Source organism: Chionomys nivalis, chromosome 2, assembly GCF_950005125.1.
Source record: "Chionomys nivalis chromosome 2, mChiNiv1.1, whole genome shotgun sequence".
Classification (NCBI taxonomy): domain Eukaryota; kingdom Metazoa; phylum Chordata; class Mammalia; order Rodentia; family Cricetidae; genus Chionomys; species Chionomys nivalis.
This window is the reverse complement of record NC_080087.1, coordinates 92,052,399-92,076,209: the sequence shown is the minus strand read 5'-3', so window position 1 is coordinate 92,076,209 and position 23,811 is coordinate 92,052,399. Positions and strand designations below refer to the sequence as shown.

Genomic DNA, 23,811 nt, shown 5'->3' with positions numbered 1-23,811 from the left:
CGAGACTTTAAGTGGTAGCCTGAAATGCTTATTTTTTTCTCTTTAGTGTTTGAGGTGAGGCTCCTGACATGTAGCCCAGGCAAGCCTGGAACTGAATATGTAGGCCACAATAGGCTGGCTTTTAGTTCGTGTCAATCTTTCTGCCTGACACCTCCATCTGCCATTACCAGCGTGTACCATCATGCCTGGGGAAAAGATTTAAAAACAAAACAAAGCCAGAAAGTTTGCATTTGAGTGGAAGGGTCCAGCCTCAGCTAAGCCAGTCCCAGTCTCAAACAAGCAACAACAAAAGACCCAAAGCAAATAAACGAAAACGCCTAGGGAATGAAGAAAACAGAGCTATAAGAGATTATTTTAAAGGGAAACAAAATCGCTTTGCCTTTTAAGAAATTCTCAGGTGATTTTGGCTGTAGTGGCACACCAGCCAGACAGAACCATGGTTTTGTTCTAGTGCAGGTACATTCACCGCAGGTGATACTTTGGATGTGGTCAGTGAACAGTTCTTAATGCCAGACAGCAAATCCCTTCAGCTTCCATCCCCAGTAAGAGGAGGATGTCAGAAGGGGCCATGAGGACCTAACAGGAAGTGTGGTCATTGCTGAGGCCACCTAGAAACTCAGGAAGGTACAAATCCACCCGCCCTTCCAAGTGGACTGGGAAGAGGTTTCTGGGGTGAAGGTAACCAAAAGGGGGGCTCCTTGAGGGCCCAGCTCTGAACTTACCAGCCTGGGTGTTATCAAGTTCCGGACAGCAGCCAGTTCTGTGTCCTTGGACTCAGGCAGAAAGCCCTGAGTTGGTCACTTGTACTGGGAGACTTCTCTGCAGGGGACAGAGATCAGGAACACTGTGTTCTCACCACTCTAGAGTTTCAACTGGCCTGCGCTGCCCGATAGGGGGTCTTTGTTTTGTTGAGCAAGGGTGTTACCCAGCAACGTGGCAACTGACTCACTTCAGTTTCAGTAATATTCAAGTACCCAGGGGCCTCCTCCCCCAACACCAGGGGGTCAGTGAGGAGGGGTCCATTCAGTAGGTCTCAGCCAGGACGATGCATTGTGTTTCTGAGGAATCTGTGGGAGACTGAGTGAATGGATCCTCCACAAAGGGGAGCATTCTAGCTACAGGTTTTAGGACAGAAGTGCTTGCTGGCAGCAAAGTTCAAGTACCCAGATGAGCAGGTGAACAGGCCCGGGCATCAAGCATTGCTCAAGGAGTAAGGGTAACCGCCTGCTTATCCCTGAAGCCTTAGCCCTGCACTCCTTCATTCCACCAGACCTTACAGAGCAAATGCTCGCACCATTACATCAGCGTCTCTGGAATAAATACCCATGAAGCTGCCTCAGCAACTGCCAACAACACGATGCCACCTTCTTACAGAATTTTCAGAAGATAGAATTTAAACGCCAGGAAGGCTCCTGGTCCTGACTGGGGGCAGGCAAGTAGGGGACACAATGGCGTGTTTGCCATCCACTAAGAACATTCATTTCAGTAAATGGCCCCACAAATAAAACAGTCACATTTTGTATGGTTTTCTCTAAGAAACCTTACACTAATTCTGAGCAATTATTTTATTCATGGGTGGCAAGTAACTTTTCATAAGCCAAGATGTTTTTTTCTGCAATATTCTTACACATCTTCCCATCCTAGTTGGTTACTGGTGTTGTCTTTTTTTTCTTATTGATTGGTAAATGTTCTTTACATATTAGGAAACTTAGCCTTCGGTCAAATATTTTCCATAGTTTTTTCAACTTGTCATATTTAGGTCTTGTTTGTGGCATTTTTTTTCTGATAAGTTTTTTTTTGTGTGGTCAGTCTTTTTAAAAGAATTATTTGTGTGTGTGTGTGTGTGTGTGTGTGTGTGTGCCGCCTGAGTATATTATGTGCACTACATGAGTACAGTGCCCCTGGAGGCACAAAGGGGTCAGGTTCTCCTGGAACAGCAGACTGTGAGCTGCTGTGTGGGTGCTGAGAACTGAACCCAGGTTCTCCGCAAGAGCAGCCAGTTCTTGAAACTGCTGGGCTCGCCACCTCCTGCCCAGTCAGCCCGTCTTACTAATCACTTTCCTTGCGGCCGTCTGGGTTTCATATCATACTTGAATAGCTCCCTTTAGCTCCAAGATTTTGTTTGTTTTGGTTTTGGTTGGTTGGTAGGTTGGTTGGGTTCGGGGGGGGGGGCAGGGGTTACTTAATTGTTTGTTTTCAGAGACTGGGTTTCTCCGTTACTAGCTCTGGCTGTCCTGGAACTCATTCTGTAGACCAGGCTGCCTCAAACTCACATCTGTCTGCCTCTCTCTGCCTCCCAAGCGCTGGGATTAAAGGCATTCGCCACTACCACCTGGCCCAAGATCTTCTTTAATTCTCTGTTTTCTTTCTTTGTCTAACTGGACTGAAGTTACAATCAGTTGGGAGCCTCCATGCTGGGTGCTGGGAAGTGAATCTGGGTCTTGTGGAAGAGCAGTCAGTGCCCTTAACCACTGAGCCATTTCTCCAGCCCCATTTCAACTTTTATGGTCTATTAATTTTATATTGAAATATTTGTTCTACTTTTCTTTTATCTTTTTTCCTTTCCCACAGCTAGCTAGTTACCCCAACAGTATTTTTGAATGACTCCTTTTCTGTACCATTTTCCAATATCATCTGTGTGATTAAATCAGGTTTCCTTGCAAATCTCGGCCCCTGGCTCTCTCCTGGTCACTAGTCTTTTCTGTGCTATTCCATGGCTCTGCCCCTGTGTTTAGTACACCTCAGTGTCTGCTGGGATTTGGTGACTTCTATCCCAGATACCCAAACAGAACTCTTTATCTGTCTGCTGCTTCTAGATGAGTTTTGGGACCACCCTCCAAAGTGGCTCTTATGTAGGTAACTGATCTGATACTTTGGTGGATTCATGGGTTCACTTCGAGCAAACCTACATCTTTACAATACTGAGTCATCCTACCTAGGAGAAAAGTAGACATTATCCTTACGTAAGTCTTCTTATATGTCCTGCAGTGGTGGTGTAAAGTTTAATCTGTTGCAGCTTGCTCATTTCTTGCATGAATTCATTCCTAAAATTTAAATTTTCAAAATTTGTCAGGCGGTGGTGGCGTATGCCTTTAATCCCAGCAATTGGGAGGCAGAGGCAGGTGGATTTCTGTGAGTTTGAGGCCAGCCTGGTCTACAAGAGCTAGTTCCAGGACAGGAACCAAAGCCACAAGAAAACCCTATCTCAAAAAAAAATTCAAAATTTAAAATATTACATATATATAAAGGAGTGATAGTAGGTATTTTAAGTATTATGACAATGAAGAGTACAGTTTCCACTCTTATTTTCTCACGGGTTATTATTTATATGTAGGTACAAGAATAGATTGCCTATTCTTTTTTAAAAAAAATATTTATTTATTTATTTATTTATTTATTTATTTATTAATTATGTATACAATAGTTTTGTGTATGTCTGCAGGCCAGAAGAGGGCACCAGACCTCATTACAGATGGTTGTGAGCCCCAATGTGGTTGCCGGGAATTGAACTCAGGACCTTTGAAAGAGCAGGCAATGCTCTTAACCACTGAGCCATCTCTCCAGCCCCTAGATTGCCTATTCTAATAGCTATCAGGAAATAATCTTGGCTTTCCTAATCCTTCTAACACTGAAAAAAAAAAATCCCCTGAGAACGGACATCACATTGTTTGCTCATCCCGCTGATGGACCTGATGGGACTCGAGCAGGCAGCATGTGAGTGTAGAGAGAGAGCGATGTGTAAGCGCAGGAAAAACAGTCCACGGAGAGAGAGAGCCGACTGCGTCTTCCGAGGCGTGTTCGGGCGCTTTGGTGCAGGTGTAGAAAAGTCATCGTTTGCTCAGAGAAGTGAGCACCTTAAGTCACAGAGCCAAGCGTCTTCCTGCTAAGGACGTGGAAGGAGAACTCAGGGCCCTCTCCAGACAGCCACGAGCCCTTCAAGCTCCATTACCCACACCATCGAGTATTTTTGAACTTCTTAGACACCGAGAGCGCGGTGTCTTCTGGGAGAGCCCCAGAACTCAGCCCAGAAGCGTGCTTCCCAGCAACTTCTTACGTATTTTAAAGCTGGAGAGTAATCCTGGAAGGGGGTGGACTCTAATGCGCCCAGCTGGTTATGTTTTAGACTATTTACAACGTGACGCTACGAAACCAAGAGTTTGGAAACGGGTATCGAGAGGAACACGTGAAAGCTGTGACAGAACAGCCACCACCCAGACACCGTTCTGTGGCAGAGAAAAAGGAATGAACAACAGGCAGGAACTCTGCCTCAAACTGGTCTAGTGATTTCCAGCGGGTCCATTAGGTTTCTTAACCTCTGTATTCGCATTTTACCTTCTGCTACACTCAGACTATATAGCATTTAGCATCTCATTTAGGCACTATGTGCAATATATATATTTATTTCTCAACCAATTTTTCCAATATTAAGCTTAAAGGACCAATCAAGGACCCAGAGAGGGCTGGAGAGATGGCTCAGTGGTTAAGAGCATTGCCCGCTCTTCCAAAGGTCCTGAGTTCAATTCCCGACAACTACATGGTGGCTCACAACCATCTGGAATGAGGTCTGGTGCCCTCTTCTGGCCTGCAGACATACACACAGACAGAATATTGTATACATAATAAATAAATAAATATTTTTTTTAAAAAAAAAGGACCCAGAGACAGCCCAGCAGGTTAACCTGCCTGCCACCAAGCTGGACACCTCGAGTTCAATCCCTGGGACCCACATAGTAGGAGGAGAGAACAGGCTCCCTCTAGTTTTTTCCTAATTTCCATTCCACATGCATGCTGGGGTATTTACGGACAAGTGTATACACATATATTCATATACACACAAGATGAATAAATGCAAAATAAAAAGAGGAGCCAAGCTGCCCCCAATAGCACAGCAACAGTGAACAGGAGACGGCTGTTAAATGCCTAGTGGGGCTATTTTCATCAAAACCATCCCACATGTAAGGTGTTCCAGCCAAAAGCACCAGGAAACATTCACAACATTCCATCAGATCAAGCGGAGGAAGGGTGTCGGGGAGTGGGGGGCCTGCAGAGGCTGCATTGGCTCTGAAGCGGATTCTTATACTTCCCCACTGAGATGAATAATCAGAGTTCGTTATACTCTCATCGGTGTGTACGTTTCCTCAAAACCAGAAAAGTTTGTGTGACAGAGACACAGCCATTCTGACGATGCTGAGAGCAGCAAAATCCTCAGCTCTGAGGACGTTCAGATCCGTTTACTTGAGGGAGGAACTAAAACCAAATCGCCTTCTTTTGGGAAAGAGAGAATAATCGCCACCTTCAGGGTAAGCATCTAATTGGACAATAACCTGCTACAGTGATCCAAGTAAACCCTTCCGGTTACAGCGCTTGACATAGGTACCCTGGGAAGAACTTCTGTTCCCATGAGGTCTGGCCTGTTTAATAATGTTGGCAGGAACAGCTATTCACCTGGGGCCAAATCCCTGGTGTCAGATTCAAGCAGGCAGTGTCAGGCTCTTGGCTGCAGACTTAAATGGGTTGTTTCTCATGAAGAATATTAGATTTTGGAATAGAAGTAGGACTGTAGAGAAAACATGCGTTCTCTTAAAGAACTTGGTCCTTCCTTTTCCTCTAAAGACCCCTGCTCAAACCATTTCAGACTGGTCCTGAAGAGGCTGAAGAATCACCAGGAAGAGCTGTGAGTTCTAGAATCCTGAGTTTTCCAAACCAATGCTCCCTCTCGGTACCTTGGAGATCATTCCCCATCCCGGATCTGGCTTGGCATTTCACATCTTAGGATATGTGACATAACATGAAGGTCAGGGACACAGACTCTGGGACAGGAGACGGGGTTAAAGCCATGTCATACATTATGTATGCCAGCTCAGGGCCTGGGACGAGCTCCTTATCTGGGCTGTGTTTCATCTCATCTCACGGAGCCTCTTGCGTATGTAGGATGATGAATGTTAGCCCACCCACGGATAATCACGGCTAGTGTACAGTCAGCAGCCAGTGCAGGCTGGAGGTGAGGGTGATGTGTTTGCTTTCAAGGGCTGGGAAGACAGCTCAGTGTCTATAGTGTTTGTGCCTGCCGTGTAAGTATGAGCATTCGGGTTCATACTCCCATTGTTCCTATAAAAGCACAGTGGGGTTGCACCGGAAACCCCAACTCTAGAGGGTGGACACAAAGAGACAGGCACATTACTAGGGTTTGCTAGCCAGCCAATGTTGCCATCAATATTGATGAGTTCTGGGTTCAGGGAGAGACCCAGACGGGCAGGAAGAAGGAAATATCTGCACACACACCACATATACATAACCACACACACACACACACACACACACACACACACACATCAATAAGTTGCTGTTAGCCTACTGACCAGATGAACAGTAGACAGAGCAATACAAAACAACATGTGCTATCAATAATTTATCAAGGAGGGGCTGGAGAGATAGCTCAGTGACTAAGAACACTTATTGTTCCTGCAAAAGTACCTGGGTTCAGTTCCTAGGACCCATATGGTGGCTCACAGCCATCATTAACTTTAATTTCAGGGAATCCTATACCCTGTTCTGACCTCCATGGGCATAAGGCACACATGTGGTGCACATATATACACACAAGTAAAACACCTACACACATAAAATAAATCTTTAAAAAAAAAAAAAAAAGAAAGAAATTTGGGGACTTTTTAGCTCCTAAGAAAAGTTGCATTATAAATTCTGAAACTCTTGGGTAGAGAGAGAGAAACAAAGTAACTTTTATTCTAAGAAATTCTTTTAAAACAAATGGAAGCCGGGCAGCAGTGGCGCACGCCATTTATCCCAGCACTTGGGAGGCAGAGGCAGGCGGATCTCTGTGAGTTCGAGACCAGCCTGGTCTACAAGAGCTAGTTCCAGGACAGGCTCCAAAACCACAGAGAAACCCTGTCTCGAAAAAAACCAAAATAAATAAATAAATAAATAAATAAATAAATAAATAAAACAAATGGAATAGATTCTGCTCAATAATACAACCGTTTTGAAACATTCTTTCCAGAGACATCCAAGGCTAGAAGGAAGCCTGCGTTCTAAACCAGGGTTGGAGGCATCAACACAAAGTTCTTTATCTCAGAGTGAGATACTTCAGTTAGCACGGAATGATGTATTTTCTAGCTCTGTTCACTGGAAGCGCTGAAAACCAAGGATACCCCCACAGCACTGAGCACACCTGACAACCAGACTGCGGGCTTTAATATCGTTTTCTAATGAAAGAAACCAGAGGTTCTCGGAGAAAAGCATGTGCAAGACAAGCCTGCTTGTTTTACGGTGCTAGTAGTAAGGCACAAGGACACAGGGTCAACAGGGAAGGACTCCTGGTGGCCAAAACTGGAATAGTTTGAGCATAACAAACAAAACCCACAAATTACTGCTTGCTAACAGAGTATAAAAGAAACCTAGTCCAACGGACCTTTATACATCCTTACCCATACTGTTACACCTTCTCTGGGGCCAAAACATACCGGTTAAATATTACAGAGCACATCACAAGTCCATATCACTTCCCAAGACTGAAGCCGTATGAATTAGGTCAGGTGGTACTGGGGAAAGGATGGACAAGTTAACTGCAGAACGGAATATCGACCTAGAAACAGATCTATATATACACTACACGTGGTATCAGCCTGAAACAGGGCTGGCTGCAGGTCAGTGGGGGAAAGAAAGGGCTGTACAACCCATAATGGTGAGACAGCCATCTAGATACAAGAGGGCAAAACACACAGTATAAATAAGCAAGCAACAGCTCATGACTTAAAAACAATCACAAATTTGTAAGTCTGTGAAGGGTAGTTAACATAGAGGATCGATCACCAAGCTTAGAATTATGGGAAGATTTCTAATAAGAAACCTCTCCTGCCCCCTTGGAGAAGATATTTTAAACACATACTAAGGAATACAAAACAAAGGAATAGCATTAAGTACATGTATTTAAAAAATATTATAATAAATAAGATTTAAATTAACCACCCAATTGAGATCCTGTAAATGGTCTGAAGAGGCATTTCACACAAAGGCAGACTATAATGGCCTGCAGGTACACACAAAGTCACCCACTCTACTGGTAACAAAGGAAACGTGGGCTGAAGTTACTCTCAGATACCCTGACCTTGAAGTCTCACAAGACTAGGCCAGGATGAAAGTCAAGCAGTCTCGCACACTGCTGGTGCCCACCCTGCAAAACACTAGCACTAACTCATGAAACCTAAGACACCCTAAGAGCCAGCAATTAAACTGCTACATTCTACAGTCGAGAGGCATGCTCAAGCATGGTACTGTGAGATATGGATATGGATGAGGCTACCCAACCAGTGTTCAAGACAACAACCCACGTCAGAAACGACCCAGATGCCCACCGGCAGTAGGATGGGTGGACACAAAACAGACCACATTCAGACACCAGACGACAGTGAGCATTTACTGGGTGACTCTCACGAGCTGGTTTGGAACAGGAAACAAATCATCGCACGATAAAACATTAATTATTCCATTCACATAAAACTCGAAAATGGGCAAATCTAAACAATCAATTGCTGAGAAATACAAACACGGATGTTGTGGGCCTAACGAAAACAAAGCATGATTCTAAAGTTAGGACGCTGAGTGCTCTTGTGGGGAGGGCAGCCACTAGAGCTGTGCAGGAAGTGCTCTCTGGTTTTTGTTTTGTTTTGTTTTTTAAACCGTGTCATTCTTTAAACCGTGTCTAAAACCCACCAGTGTTTTAGAGATTCGGCTAAATGCTGTAAAACTGAAGAAAGAGATTCCAGATGTGTTTCCTGGGCTCTTGGGTCTTCGTGTTCAGCTCTTGCCTTCTGTTTTGGTACCAGCATCAGTAGAGGCTGGTCCACAGGATCTTGAGCACAGAGCATACTCTACCACAGCACAAGCTACTGTGCCTCGTCACCTCCCATACACAGATGCCATGGGCATTGAAGCCTGACACATTCCTGGACTTTCTGGTGTTTGTTATTGTTGGTTTTTGGCTTTGAGCTTTGGGCATTTAGAATATTTTGGATTTTTGTTATCTAGGATTTCAAGTTCTGTCATTTGGTTTGTTTATTTAAAAAAACAACTCTGGTTCGATTTCAACAACAACACTAATTGCAGAAAGTCTACAAACTCATGGAAATTAAACCATGCTCAACTGAATCATCACTGGGTCAAGGAAGAAATAAAGAAAGAAATTGAAGACTTCCTAGAATTCAATGAAAACAAAAGCACAACATACCCAGTCCTATGGGACACAATGAAGGCAGTGTTGAGAGGAAAATTCATGGCACGAAGTGCCTACATAAAGAACATGGAGAAATCCCACACAACGACTTAAAAAGAAAAAACTTCTGTCCATATTTTTTGATCCATTTAAAACAAGGGTAGCTTTTAGGGTTGTATGTAAGAAATCAAGCACTTTAAGCTTTAGTAAAATATTCCATTTCAAATATATGTCTGTAAAATTTTAGAAAAATGTTTACTTAGTGTGGTGGTTAAAAGAAAATGGTCCTCCCAAAGGAAGTGGCACTATTAGGAGGTGTGGCCTTGTTGGAGGAAGTGTGTCACTGTGGGGGTGGGCTTTGAGGTCTCCTTTGCTCAAGCTACTCGGAGTATTAAGTCTACTTCCTTTTGCCTGCATTCTCAACACAGAGCAGCTTTTTCTTCAGTACCATGTCAGCCTGCACACCACCATGTCCCACCATGATAATAATGGACTCATAAGTAAGCCACTCAAATTAAATGTTTTCCTTTCTAAGTGTTGCCATCATCATGGTCTCTCTTCACGGCAATACAAACCCTCAGACATTTAGTATAATGCAAAGAGAGCTGAGGGCATGGTGCTAGTGAGAACCTGTTCCAAGCATATTTTTATCTAGAAATGTCAACTTTATTAAAAATGTTAAATGACTGAGCTTTGGGTGGTTTGCTGCCCTAGTTGGTGGGGCCTGTGGGATGTTCTGGGATATAGGAGGTCCTCTTTTGTAGCTCTTGGCTACATGGGAAGCTTCCTGGGAAACCCAACACTCCTCTCTCAGCACACCTCAAGGCTGGAAAACTGGTTTTCTATCTTGACCTGGTAGTGTCTACCCCAGCACAGTGACAAAGAGGAGCCTGAGGCCAGTGTTGGTCAGGAGAGGACAGCATCCTGGCTTCTAGGCAATGATTGCTGCAGGTCTGAAGAGCAGAAGGTAGGAGCCACGCTGACCCAACATCAAAGGTTTGGCCACTCAACACACCATCCAGACACCTTCTGTCTTCGCCACTCTCCCCACGTGGTGCCATGCTCTGGTGGATATTCTTCACAACCTCTCTCCTATCATTCAAGCCCTGCTCACTCCCATCTCTGGCTCTGGTAGGGAACCTTCTGCTCCCAGAAGTGCCTCCTACACAGGTCATCCTTCCTTACCCTGCCTCTGACAGGAGTCACCCATCAGAACCCTCCTAGGGTCCACTATCCCACAGCCCTGTTTGTGGACATCATCCCGGCCTTTCCCAGATTCCTGTCTGCTCTGGACTACGTTCTTGTACTGTTTGTATAGCTGTGAGGGAAAGGGTGAGGTGGGGTAAATGCTCCCCAAACAGCTCTCCAAGACACACCTCTTCTCCTTTCTCAGAGTTCCCACCGGGCTTTGCCACACACAAAGCCTATTTAGTAACTAGATGGCAGAGAACTAAGCAAACCAATTTCTTTCTTCCTACCTAGAGGTCCTATTTTTACTCTGCTCCCAGATGCCTCTTCTTCATTAACAACCTCCTCTCCAAGAACAGATTCCTGACTCATGACAGCAGCTCCTGCAATCTCTGTCAGTGCTCCTCCTCTCTCAGTGCTCCTCCTCTCTCAGTGCTCCTCCTCTCTCAGTGCTCCTCCTCTCTCAGTGCTCCTCCTCTCTCAGGGCTCCTCTCTCAGGGCTCCTCCTCTCTCGGTGTCCCTCTCTCAGGGCTCCTCCTCTCTCGGTGTCCCTCTCTCAGGGCTCCTCCTCTCTCGGTGTCCCTCTCTCAGTGCTCCTCCTCTCTCAGTGCTCCTCCTCTCTCAGTGCTCCTCTCTCAGGGCTCCTCCTCTCTTGGTGTCCCTCTCTCAGGGCTCCTCCTCTCTCGGTGTCCCTCTCTCAGGGCTCCTCCTCTCTCGGTGTCCCTCTCTCAGTGCTCCTCCTCTCTCAGTGCTCCTCCTCTCTCAGGGCTCCTCCTCTCTCGGTGTCCCTCTCTCAGGGCTACTCCTCTCTTGGTGTCCCTCTCTCAGGGCTCCTCCTCCGCAGTGCTCCTCTCTCAGTGTCCCTCTCTCAGGGCTCCTCCTTTCTCAGTGCTCCTCCTCTCTCAGTGCTCCTCTCTCAGTGTCCCTCTCTCAGTGCTCCCCCTCTCTAGATGTTCCCCCTCTCTCCCGGTGCTCCTCCTCTCTCTCAATGCTCCTCCTCTCCAAGTGCTCCCCTCTCTCCCAGTGACCCCCCTCTCTCAGTGCTCCTCCTCTCTCTCAATGCTCCTCCTCTCCAAGTGCTCCTCCTCTCTCCCAGTGCTCCCCCCTCTCTCAGTGCTCCTCCTCTCTCTCAGTGCTCCTCCTCTCCAAGTGCTCCCCCTCTCTCCCAGTGCTCCCCCCTCTCTCAGGGCTCCTCCTCTCTCGGTACTTCTCTCTCGGTGCTCCTCCTCTCTCTCAGTGCTCCTCCTCTCCCAATGCTCCCCCTCTCTAGATGCTCCCCCCCTCTCAGTGCTCCCCCCTCTCTCGGTGCTCCTCCTCTCTCTCAGGGCTCCTCCTCTCTCAGTACTTCTCCTCTCTTGGTGCTCCTCTCAGAGGCCAGTGCATCACTGTAAAGCTTAGAGACAATCATGCCACAGAAGACAAAACATGTCTGTCTGTCATCATCCCTAGGGCTCTGCTGGCCCCATGGATGGGGAGATGAGGAGAATCCTGGTCAGAGGTCAGTGACAACAAGGTCTCCTCAGACTCATGACTCACCATCTGAGAAGGTGGGCCCCTTTCTTTCCCAAGCCCTCGTTCTCCCTGTCGCTGTTGTTGGGTAACTTCCCACTGATACCCCTCGTAAGATAAAACAACCCTGGTCTGATGGCCTCATACCAGTCCTTCCGCTGGCTCTCCTCCTCCCCTTCTCCAGTCCTGATGATGCTGGAAGGACGTGGGACACCAAGAGGCGACCTTGGAGCTCAGAAAGTGACTCACACTACACAGAACCCATTAGGCAGAGTTAGCATCCAAGAGACTGAGAAAGGCTTTCTGGAACCATCCAAAGAAATTTGTACAGTCAAACAAGGAATCTTCTGTGAGGGGAAGGGAAAGCTTGACCCAAGCTGTGAGTCAAGGCTGGCTTGTGAAGGAAATACAGGGAGCAATTCTGGCTTACAGAAACAAGGGCAGGAGCGGGCAACACAGATCTCTCTACCCACAACAGCGAGGATGCTGGCCCCGCTGCCCTCTGAAGCAGAAGATTCCTGAAATACCTGCAGCTTGTCTCATGCACATACCACCGCCAGGGCACCTCATCCCCGTGTAGTCAAAGGCAACCAAGTACAGGGTGGGTGTAAAGGAGCCCTCATTCCAGGAGGTGGCTTCATCTTAACTGGGTGTGGACAAATCCATCTAATCCCACATTTTCTCCTAACAATCATCCTTATGAAATCCGTAGGAGGAGGGGCAGAGAGCGGCTGGAGCTGATTCTGTGGGAGGTCCTAGTGGTGGGAACGATAAATGGGATCTCAAAAAGTATGTGCTTCTATTTTCCACAGGACCTGGATGGCACAAGAGGCCTGGTGGGTGTGGCCTATAGTCAAAAGACCAGGACAGACCAAGACGGGCTCTAGGCCCTCCCTATCATCTTCTAATTGTAAACTCTGGTCACTCGGGGCAGGGTTTTCCCAGGGATCCTTGGAAACATTTGGAAAAGTCTCTGTATCTCTATCTCTTTGTGTGTGTGAGGGTGGAGACTCTATATGTGTATATGTGTGCAATGAGAGTGTGGAGGCCACAGATGGGCAACGGGTGCCTTCCTCCTACAACTATACACGTTACACGTTGAGACAGGGCTTCTCACTGGACCTGAAGTGTACCCGTCTGCACTCATGACCACCGCCACTGCCGGGCGGTGGTGGCGCACGCCTTTAATCCCAGCACTCGGGAGGCAGAGGCAGGCAGATCTCTGTGAGTTCAAGACCAGCCTGGTCTACAAGAGCTAGTTCCAGGACAGACTCCAAAACCACAGAGAAACCCTGTCTCGAAAAACCAAAAAAAAAAAAAACAAAAAACAATCAATCACCACCATCACCACCACTACCACTACTGCCATCACCACTACGGCCACCACCACCACCGCCAGAGTGACCGGCGCATGTAGCCATGCCTGGCTTTTCTGAGGGTGCTGGGGATCTGAACTCAGGGCCTCATGCTTGTGTGGTAAGAACTCTGTTCACTGATCTGTCTCCCTAGTCCCCACCTTGGTGTGGTGTAGGTCACAAGACAACTTCATCTGTCCGCCTCAAGAAGGCCAACCATCTCATTTGAGAACTTTTACAGTCCAGAAGGCCCTAGTGAGGCTAGACTGGGATCTGCCTGTACCCACCTCGCCAGCCCTGAGACTGCAAATGCACGGCCCACACCTGGCATTTCTGCATGGATTCTGGGATTCTAGTCTTCATGTTTGCAAGGCAAGTGCTTTATTGCTTCAGCCATCACCCTCAACCCCCTAACTTCCTTTTCCAACTGATACATAATCTCAGCGACCGGCTCTCAGCCTCACATTTCCTAAAAGTTCCCTATGGATTCCTATGTTCACGGCATTTCTAAACCACGGAGGAAAGGTTATCTAATTCTCTTTTGATTGTTCCAAAATTCAGTTGTCTCAGTTCTTCGCCAGGTCTAGAAGGCCGTGCAGCATCCTTCTGGGCTCCCCTGACTCAATGAAAGGAAGATTCCTTTTCTATCTAGAACCCAAGCCCACCTGCCTGCGGGGAGGTAGGGGTGCCTGGAATGAGGCTGGCCAAATGCGACCTGCTCTGCACACTGGCAGCCGCCCCACCATCTTGACAGTTTCCTCTCCACATTTACGCTGTTACGGCTCCGTAAACAGCCGCCACCCCAGTCATCGCATGTCTGGGGCACTTAAGGTTCTTATTTTCTTTCAATATTGGAAAGTCCTTTAAATGTCCCCAATTTTGCAATCCTTAGCATCTGCAGATGCTTGGGTGTATGGGGGGGGGGGGGTGTGGAGGAAGCAGTCAGGCTTCTGGGATCGGGGCCAGAGCTCTTATCCAAGGTCAATGCTGGTAGTCAAGGCAGGGGCGGGAAAGAAGGAAGTGATACCCAGTGGGAGATCCCGGGAGCATCTTCCCACAGCCACACAGACTGCATGCCTCAGGCTGAGAGACGCTGCCCGTCCCAGCTTCGTCATCGGGGTCCCCATCATCTCATTTTCTTACGTGTATAGGATGAATTTTAATTGCACGCATTGCTCCACCCTGCCTTGTCGTGCCCAACCCCTGCCAACCATCCCCTTCCCCCTCCCCAGGCCCTATTCCACTTTTACATCATTTTGTTTTTCTTTGTAACTCCCTGGGTTTACATGGGCTCGCTCGTACAGGACCAGATGTAAGTCGCCAATGGATTGTGAGCAAAATCAGCAGCCGCTACTTAACAGAAAACAATCATTCCTTTTCTCTATCTGCCCTCTGCTGGCATTACTCTCGGGGCGGGGATCGGAACCCATGTGTCTCTCCCCCATCTATGGCTGACTGTTTATTGGTCACCTGCTATGGGTTTGTGAGTGTCACCCCAATGTCATAGCCAGAGCACGGACGTTTCACTGTGGTTCTGGTCCTTTGTCAGCCTTTCCACCCCTCCAGAGAGGGAAGTTTTTGTTTAGGGTTTTTCCAGGCAAGTTGAAAAAAACTACTACTAAGACCAGGAGCAAGGCTAGAAATACTGAATGACTTGGGCCTTTCACCCTGAGGCGCAGGACAGGCCTGTAAGACAGGCTGAGCAATCCTCACCCAAACATGCAAAACCCAAGAAGTTGTGGACTCTTCTGAGAACCAACATGATAGTCAGAAAATTCAATACCACAAAACTTTATGCGCACACACACAAAACCATTTACAATGCTGTATAAAATTACTCTCTGGATGTGTTTGTAAGGTACATGCATTTATATTTAGGTTCCACCCCCAAGACAGGTCTTTATTTTTTTTTAATTTAATTATATTTCTCCCTTCCATTTTCTTTCACAAAACCTTACCATATACCCCTTCCTGTTCTCACTCAGATTCGTGGTCTCTTCTTTTTTAATTTATTTACTTTTATTTTTTTATTAGTTTTATTGAGTTATATATTTTTCTCCACTCCCCTCTCTTCTTCCCCTCTCCCCTTCTACCCCCTCCCATGCTCCCAGTTTACTCAGGAGATCTTGTCTTCTTCTACATCCCATGTAATTTAGAACCACATATAAGACAGCTCCTTATGTATACGAAAATAATTGTGAAATTTGAACTCCAAGGTACCCTGATCCTAGGTATTCTGGATGAGGGCTACTGAACCTCTACTCTCTTCTGAGGCACACATGCCCAAGAAGCACGCCGATTGAGGGACAGGTGCCTCTTCGGCCAAGCCCTCTGCTCTAGATGCCTTCCTCGGGCTCTGCTGGATTTGAAAGGCTGAATCCACTGCCAGCCCAGCCCACTCTCCAAAGACGCTATGCACAGCTCTTCTTAAGGGCCAATGTGCTTACGCCACCGATGTCTGTTAGTTGAGATCATTAGATCATTTATACACACATACAGAGAGAGAGTGACAGAGACAGAGAGACAGATACACAGAGAGAGAGAAACTGTCCCTGCGTAACCCCCCATGGATGGAAACATCCAGTTTTCTGGGAATTATGGAAGAGCAAATCCCTTTGGGATTAGAGTAAAACGAGGTCAGGCTTGGAATAAGGTCTGGGACCTGGAGATTTGGCCCACTCCCTAGAAGTGTCATGCCAGCAGGCAGAATCTGGAGCAGCCAGATTGGCTGACCAACTGCTTGATTCTCCTGCCACAGAGAGCTCCCCACAGGCAGATGCCCAGTAGGTTCACAGACCTGTCGCCCGCCAGACTATTTCTGTCTCAGGGAGACACACATACTCTGGACAAAGACCAATGCATCAGGCTTCCCCTTTCTTCTTTTAGAGTTCTTTTTCTTGGTAGTAGTGGTGCATACACGCTTGTGTACCTGCATGTGTGTGGGTGCATATGCTTGTGTACCTGCATGTGTGTGGGTGCATATGCGTGTATGTGTGTACGTGTATCTGAGGATCAAACTCTGGGCCCCAATAAGCAAGGCAAATGCTCTAGCAAAGGCCAGCCCCTCAGTGCCAGCTTTTAACAGCATTATCCTGTATTTCCTCCGGGCCTTGTGTGTGGTGGTACAGTCCAGTTAATCATTTCACTCAGGATGCTGGCAAAACGTCAGCCAAACTCTCTTCAGAAGTTCTGTTGTAAATATAGATGATGTGTGCATAATATGCAAATACATTTACCACTAATCTTTTTCCATCTAAATCAAAATTTTATTTACTGAATTTTTATTGACATAATTATAGATTCCCATGCAGTTATAAGAAATAACACCCGAGGGGAGTGAGAGATGGCTCAGTCAGTAAAGATTCTGCTGTACAGGCTCAGGAGCCAGAGCTCGGATCCCCACACCTATGTTTAAAAAAAAAAAAGATGGGTGCAGCAGTGTGTACCTCAAGGCACAGAGAGGAAGGTCCGAGTCCAGCCAACTTGGTGAGAGATCTTGTGTCAAAAATCAAGTTAAGGAGTCACTGAAGAAGACAATCCTGATGTCTACTCTCCATACACATCACCACCACCTTTGTTTTGTTTGTTTTTCAAGACAGGGTTTCTCAACCTTGGCTGTCCTAGAACTTGCTCTGTAGACCAAGATGGCCTCAAACTCAAAGAGGTCTGCCTGCCTCTGCTTCCCAAATGCTGGGATTAAAGGCGTGTGCCACCAGTGACAGGATCACATCACCACCTAAGAAGGCCATCGTAGTGGAAATCTTCTCTATTCCTAGTAGTCAAGTAGACTGAGGCAAAAGCATTACAAGTTCAAGGCCATCCTGAGCTTTCTAGTGAAATTCTGACACGAGGAAGAGGGTGGGCAGCAAGGTGGCTCAGCGGGCAAGGGTGCAAGGTAGCTCAATGGGCAAGGTGCTTGCTGCCCAACCCAATGATCTGAGCTCCATCTGCAGAGCTGATGGGGTGGAAAGAGAAAACCAACTCCCTCACACTGCCTTCTGACCTCCATGCATACATTGTTGCCTCCCACCATACAAAGTAAATAAAGTGAAGTGTGTGTGGGGGGGGGGGAGGACAAACAGAAGAAATAATACCAAGAGTCAAATGTGGTGGAGCACATTTATAATCTCAGCATTCAGGAGACAGAGGCAGGAGGATGAATTCAAAGTCATCCTCATCTGCATAGTGAGTTCAAGGCCATCCTAGGTTACACAAGACCCTGTCTCAAAAACACAATGCTCCCAAGAAAATTTGGTCACATTTTGCAGACTGTCCCATAATATTGCAAATAAGATTTAACACTGACGTGTTCCTAATTGGTTTTCCCAGGGCTATTTACAGTCTCCTGCTTGTATAGCTAGTACTCATTTCCGCCAAACTGTTACATTTCACCTTCAAAGAGGCTCTTTTAAGACTTACAAAGTAAACAGCTCATAAATCTCAGAAAGGCCCTGAAACTAACCAAATGCACAGGCCTGTCCTTCTCCTAGGGTTATCTAACCAGTGAGGGCTTCTGAGGACTCAAAGCAGTCAAGCCGCTTGGACTGAATCACTTGACCTAAGCCTCCCACGAGTCACACGGTATGCTCCTGGGTTCCAGCTTTCATGAATCACCATCCGTGCCCGTGTGGGCTTTCATGCCTGCTCCTCTAAGTAACCCCTCATTACTGATCCTGGAGGAGGTGGCAGCTCTCACAGTGAGGTCATTACTCACCTGCCTTTGAAGAGCATTGTGAAGCTGGGGTCTGCTTCATTCCCAATTGTGAGGTAAGCCTATTGGTTTGCCACAATAAAGCACCAGCAGAGGCCCAAAGCAAAGTGGCCAACCAATCACAGACCCAAATCCCCAAAGTTGTTAGTTAAAAAGCAGCCTTTTCTCTCTGTAAGCTGACTTACGCCAGGCATTTGTTACAGTAATGAAAAGCTCGTTCACATAGTTTTATTCATGCAGCACAAGGCTCCCAAAGATTCATCCAACTTTGCAGTCTGGTGTGTGTGTGTGTGTGTGTGTGTGTGTGTGTGTATACAGCAGTCCACGGAGTGAGTTCATTACAATCTGTTTAGCCAGTCACTTTCTCAAAGACATCTAGGCTCATTATGGTTTGGAGACGGTACTTGAAACATCTATGAATATTCATAAATAGGTTTCTTGTGAACCTAAGCGTCATCTCTCCACGATAGATGCCCAAGAGTGAGGTTGCTAGGCTAGATGGAAATCGCAGGTCTGGTTTTGCACGAGACTGTTGAATTGCTTCACAGACGGACTCTGCTCAGTAGCAGTACTTTCCGCCCGCACCAGGTCAGCATTAATTACCTGCCTCGCTATATTCCCACTAATATTTTATTACTAGTATTATTTGTGTGCGTATAACAGTGCCTGAGCATGGGTGCACAAACGGCACGGAGCTTCTGTGGAGGTCAGAGGACAACCTTTGAGAGTTGGTTATCTCCTTCTGCCATGGGTTCCTGGGACCCAACCTAGGGAGTCAGGCTTGCACAGCCGGTGTCTTTACTTATTCAGCCATCTTGTCGCCGCCTCCCCCCAACACCACCAGGCATTGGCTCTGTTTTCCACTTAGCCGTTTTGACAGATCAATAATGATCTTGAATGTCTCTTCATATTTTTGTTCCCCAACTTCATATTCTTTCCCCATTTTCAGTACCTTGGAAACCCTCGCCGACACATTCAGAAGAGTGCCTTACAGCTGCCTGGACACTCTTCTACCCAACAAGGTCGACAAGATTATCTATCACTCGGGCACTGCAGGTTCCGGGGCAAGGGGCCACTGGCAGCTTCTTAGAGGGGGCTGGGGACCTAGGTTCAGGTCCCCATGCTTGTACAAGAAGCGCTCTTATCCTTAGCATCATTGTCCTAGCCCCTGAATGTGTTTGTTTACGCTTACCAAAAATCCTTGAAGAAATATTCCCAGGAATTTCATTTAAACTTAGGTATCACTTTGGAGAAAACAGAAACCTTTAATACACTGAGACTACCAATGGATAAACACAGCTACGTCTCGGGCGTTTTTCAAGTCTTACTTGATTTTTCATGAGCATTTTATAATTTTCAGCACACAGATCCTGTACGTTGCTAATATTTTGTTTTTTTTCCAGAGCAAGTATAAAAGATGCTGTGTTTTTAATTTCAGTTTCTACATACTCGCTATTAATAAGCAGAAATGTAACTGAGTTATCTGTGTCTTGTAACCAACAACCTTGCTAAGTCTATTAAGAACTTCCCAACGTGCTTTTTAAATTTTTCCCTGTCGATAATGATGTCATAAACATAAGCCGACATTAAAAATTTTCTAGAAATTTTATATCATGATCATAAATGGAACACTAGTATCAACTATCACAAAATGATGCAATTCTTAAAAATTAGAACAGTTTTTAAAAATTTAATTCTGGCTAAAGCAGTGTTATTTTCAGAAAGCTGTTTCTCTCTCTCTCTCTCTCTCTCTCTCTCTCCTCCCTCCCTCTTTCTTTCTTCAAAGGGAAAAGGCAAATATAAAAACAGGTGTGCAAGCCACGTCTGGTGACACAGACCTAGACTCTCAGTCTAGGCAGTGTAGTCAACTCAGCGAGGCCCATGGTTTATTTAGCCGTTCAGGGGTAGGGCACCAGCCTAACATGTTCATGTTCTAAATTCAATCTCTGCTTCCACTGAAAAAATAAAATAAAATGAAAAGGAAATAAAGGGCATTTTTTAAAACTTGATGGGAGGACTGGAGATGGCTGAGTGGGGAAGCATTTGTCATGCAAGTGTAAAGAATTAAATATGGATGCCCAGCATACACACAAATGTCATGCCATGGCAGCCCGGCTGTGGAGAGTCATCTCCGGGGCAAGCTATCTAGCCATACTAGCTAAACTGGTGTGCTGGGTTCAGCACACACCCTGCTTCAGGGTAGAAGGTCAAAGAAGAAATCTGACCAGCTTCTGACCTCCATAGGCACTTACACACCACAGACACAAACGGGGGTGGGGGTAAGGGGGAGCCTTTTCCTGGCCTGAGGCTTCCACAGAACATTATCTAGGATTTCGCAGGGCTAAACCGTAAAACAAACCTCAAGAAACTCAACGAACACTGGTGGCTCAGTGAGTGAAGGTGCTCACTGCCAAGCCTGACGACTGAGCTCAATCCACAGGACCCACGTGCTAAAAGAACCAACCCCCATAACTTGTCTCTGAACCCCTACAAGCATGCCATGGTAGTCACACACATAAATAGATGATCGATAGATTAATTTATTAATTTTATAAAATATAAAATAATCTTTCTCGCTGACCTATCCAGAAGTTTGAACAAGAACTACAAAAATAGGTCATTTCCTTTGTTGCATAATCAAAACAAGTGCCCTCTCGAATGACTGTGTATACAGAAAAAAAGACATAATGCCAGGCTTTGAACACCTGTGGGATCTTAACGAGCTTGATTCCAGTCTCACTGAGGCTAAACTAACAATGCAAAGGAAGCTGAGCAAAAAAGCTGGCAACTTGCCAGCGTTGGAGGCCCTGATGGTATCACTGGAGACGGTAGCTGGGTGATGTTGGATCGTCATCCTTTGGGGATAGAGTGGTTTTGAGTGATTTTACAGTCAGGGGTGAGAGGGGTGGGTTGTTAGTCAGGTCGTCTTAGCTGGACATGTAGCCTGTTGTGCACACAGCAGGAGTCTGCAGAGAACACCAGAGAGTCCACCCTGGGAATGAGAAATTAACCTGAAGCTGTCCCTCATCAAGAGCCCCCACCCTCCTCATCCCACAAGGTCCTTGTCAGATGTGGGGGACTGAAATACAGAGAATGCCCGATCAGTGTTTCTCCACAGCTCAGCTGGAACTTACCGAATCCCAGAGCTAGAGGAAGGCCTGTTTGGATCATGTGGAAATTACCAACATCTTCTCACCTCCCTTTTTCCCAAAATTAACATGCTAGGTCTCAGCTCCACATAGCAAACAATCCTATCCCATTCAACTAAAAATCAATGTCTTCTGAAATTTCAGTCCAACATTGTGCATGAGCACACATGCACGCACATCTGTATCCCCCAAAAGAGAAAAAGGGGGACTTTTCTCTATCAATGACCACATGAGGTGTCAGATGACCCGCCTCTTTCACCAAAGCTGACTCTGTCCACTGACCACCCAAAGCAGGAAACACCAGTCAAAACAGCTGCTTCAGGATTACAATAAAGAGGAAGTATAGCTGACCTAAAGCTGGAGAGTTTAAAGACTTGTCCAACCCCCAGAAAAATAAGCGATTAAGTGGTGTTCATGGGTAGTATAAACCTACCTGATGCAATGTGATACGATGTGTTTGCAAACACAAAGAAACAGAGTAATTTACCAAATGCCACTTTAAGGACTTCTGCAAGATCCATTTTCAATGCTTATTTAATTTTGGTTTAATCCTATTTAGATGTCAAAACTAGAAGCATGATGTAGCTGTCTTATGAAAACCCACGATGGGAATTCTTGAGAATTCAGAGCCAAGGGAATAGAGACAAAACAAGCTTGCAACAGTATATTTCCCCATCAGTGTTTTTGCTTCCCAGGGCTTCAGTTACCCACAATCAATTGAGTCCAAATATATCAAATGGAAATTTCCAGAAATAAATAACTCATTACATTTTATTCAGCTTTTACTGTTTTATTATTACAAACTATTCTATTATTACTGATGATAAACTAATCATTAGTTGCTATTCTATTTTATTAGTTACTGTTCTAGATCATTTACTACTATACTTGATATATAAAAATAAATTTAATCACAGACTTTTATATATAGAAAGAAGTCAAAACATACATGGGGTATGGGGTAGACTATGGTTTCGGATATCCACTGTAGTCTTGGAATAGACCTGTCATGAGAAAGGATGACTAATACATAACCTTCTGAAGTAGCATTCATTTCATAAATGGCCAGCTTAACAGGCTGGATTAACAAGCTAATCATCACATCTCTAATGCACTCTCTACTCGCTACAGTTTGATATGCGATTTGGTGTGTTCCTTAAGGCTCACGAGCTAGCAGCACGCTGGAAGAATGGATGGTGGTTAGGTCATAGTGGGGACAACCCTCAGAAGGGATTGTAGTTTTCTCTACTTCAGATGGGTTGTTGTAAAGACAGAAATTAGTCCTTGGATCTCATTGGGCCCCTGCCCACCAAGTGATCAATTCTGCATATGGCTTCCATTCCCTTCCTAATTCTCTACCATGTTGTATGTAATATAGCCATCAGCGTTCCATTACTGAAACTCTAGGCAAAGCACAATGAACTTCTTTTCTTTATAAAAACCCAGCCTTGGGTATTTTGATATAACAATCAGAAAAGGACTAAGACATAAGGTCAAGAAGTTCGGTAAGCCATTGCCACTTGGGGTGCTGCCCTAAAATGTATCATATTCAGATATTAAATCAAAATAGTAGCATTATATAGACTGAACTACATCCTTAGGTTAAAATCTAAGACAAACACGAAAATACCAGGACTTCTCATGGCCATTTGTATATGAAAGTGTTACTAAAACTGGATTAGTTGTAATGATAACAAAGAAAAAGGTAACAGCCTAGTCCAACAATAAATAGAGGCATTGATACAGCTATGCTACGCACCGCTACACAGTTAACATTCACTATTAGAGGGGCCATCAAGTGTCTGTCATTTTCCTATAAGTCTACTCTGTTTGAATCATATCATGCTGACTACCACAGCTGAGGGGCCATCAGTTAAATCATTCCACAGATCCACAGAGAGCAGAAACATAAGCAAAGGCATAATTCCATTTCAGTCAGAGGCGTTAGGGATGGGAGATGTGAAATACACGCGCACGTGTACACACACACACACGAAATACGTCTTACCTGATATCTGAGAGGTCACATTTGTTGCCAGCAATCGCCATCACAATGTTTTCTGGGCCATGCTCTTTCAGCTCCTTCACCCATTTTTTCAAGGTATGAAATGAATCCTAACCAAAAACAAGATGAGTCACTGAAAAGACCTGTCAACACATTTCAAACAAGTAGACGTAAGAACCCTATGTAATTCAGCGGAAAAAATGTTTGTAAGGGGCACTTAGTTAACATTAGCTGACTTCTCGGCCTCTAACAGATGCCTCTTTCAAAGTTAAAACTTGAAGAAGTTAAAAGTCACATTCTTAAGTTTTTTTCAGCAAGTACCATTGATCAGAAATGACAGCCTTTACACTGTGGGAACCAGGAAGGATCTCAGGATCAAGTGGATACCGATGCTTGCTTCAAGAGAGAAATGCATCTGTTTAGGTCTGGCTCCAGGGCTGAGGCCAAAGTTACAGCACATTTGGGTGGAAGTGGTGAGCATTCATGGAATATAACAGCCATGAATCAGAGAGAGGTTAGCACTCCAGAGGGACTGGGGGTGGCGGCAGAAGGAATGCCACTAAATCAAAGCACTCAGATACACTCCTGCTAAAGTCTTCCGCAGGAGATACACTCCATGGTCCTCAGTGGATGTCTGAAACTGTGGCTTGGAACCAACCCTGGAA

General features: G+C 45.7%; 1 protein-coding gene across 1 annotated transcript in view; it reads right to left on the bottom strand.

Moving 5' to 3' along the window:
- Positions 1 to 23,811, bottom strand: part of Rab31 (RAB31, member RAS oncogene family) — a 126,426-nt gene that overhangs the window by 23,522 nt on the left and 79,093 nt on the right. The window contains exon 5 of the mRNA XM_057763029.1: positions 23,150 to 23,256. Within this exon, the coding sequence (XP_057619012.1) occupies positions 23,150 to 23,256 (107 nt within the window). The remainder of the gene's footprint in view (positions 1 to 23,149; positions 23,257 to 23,811) is intronic.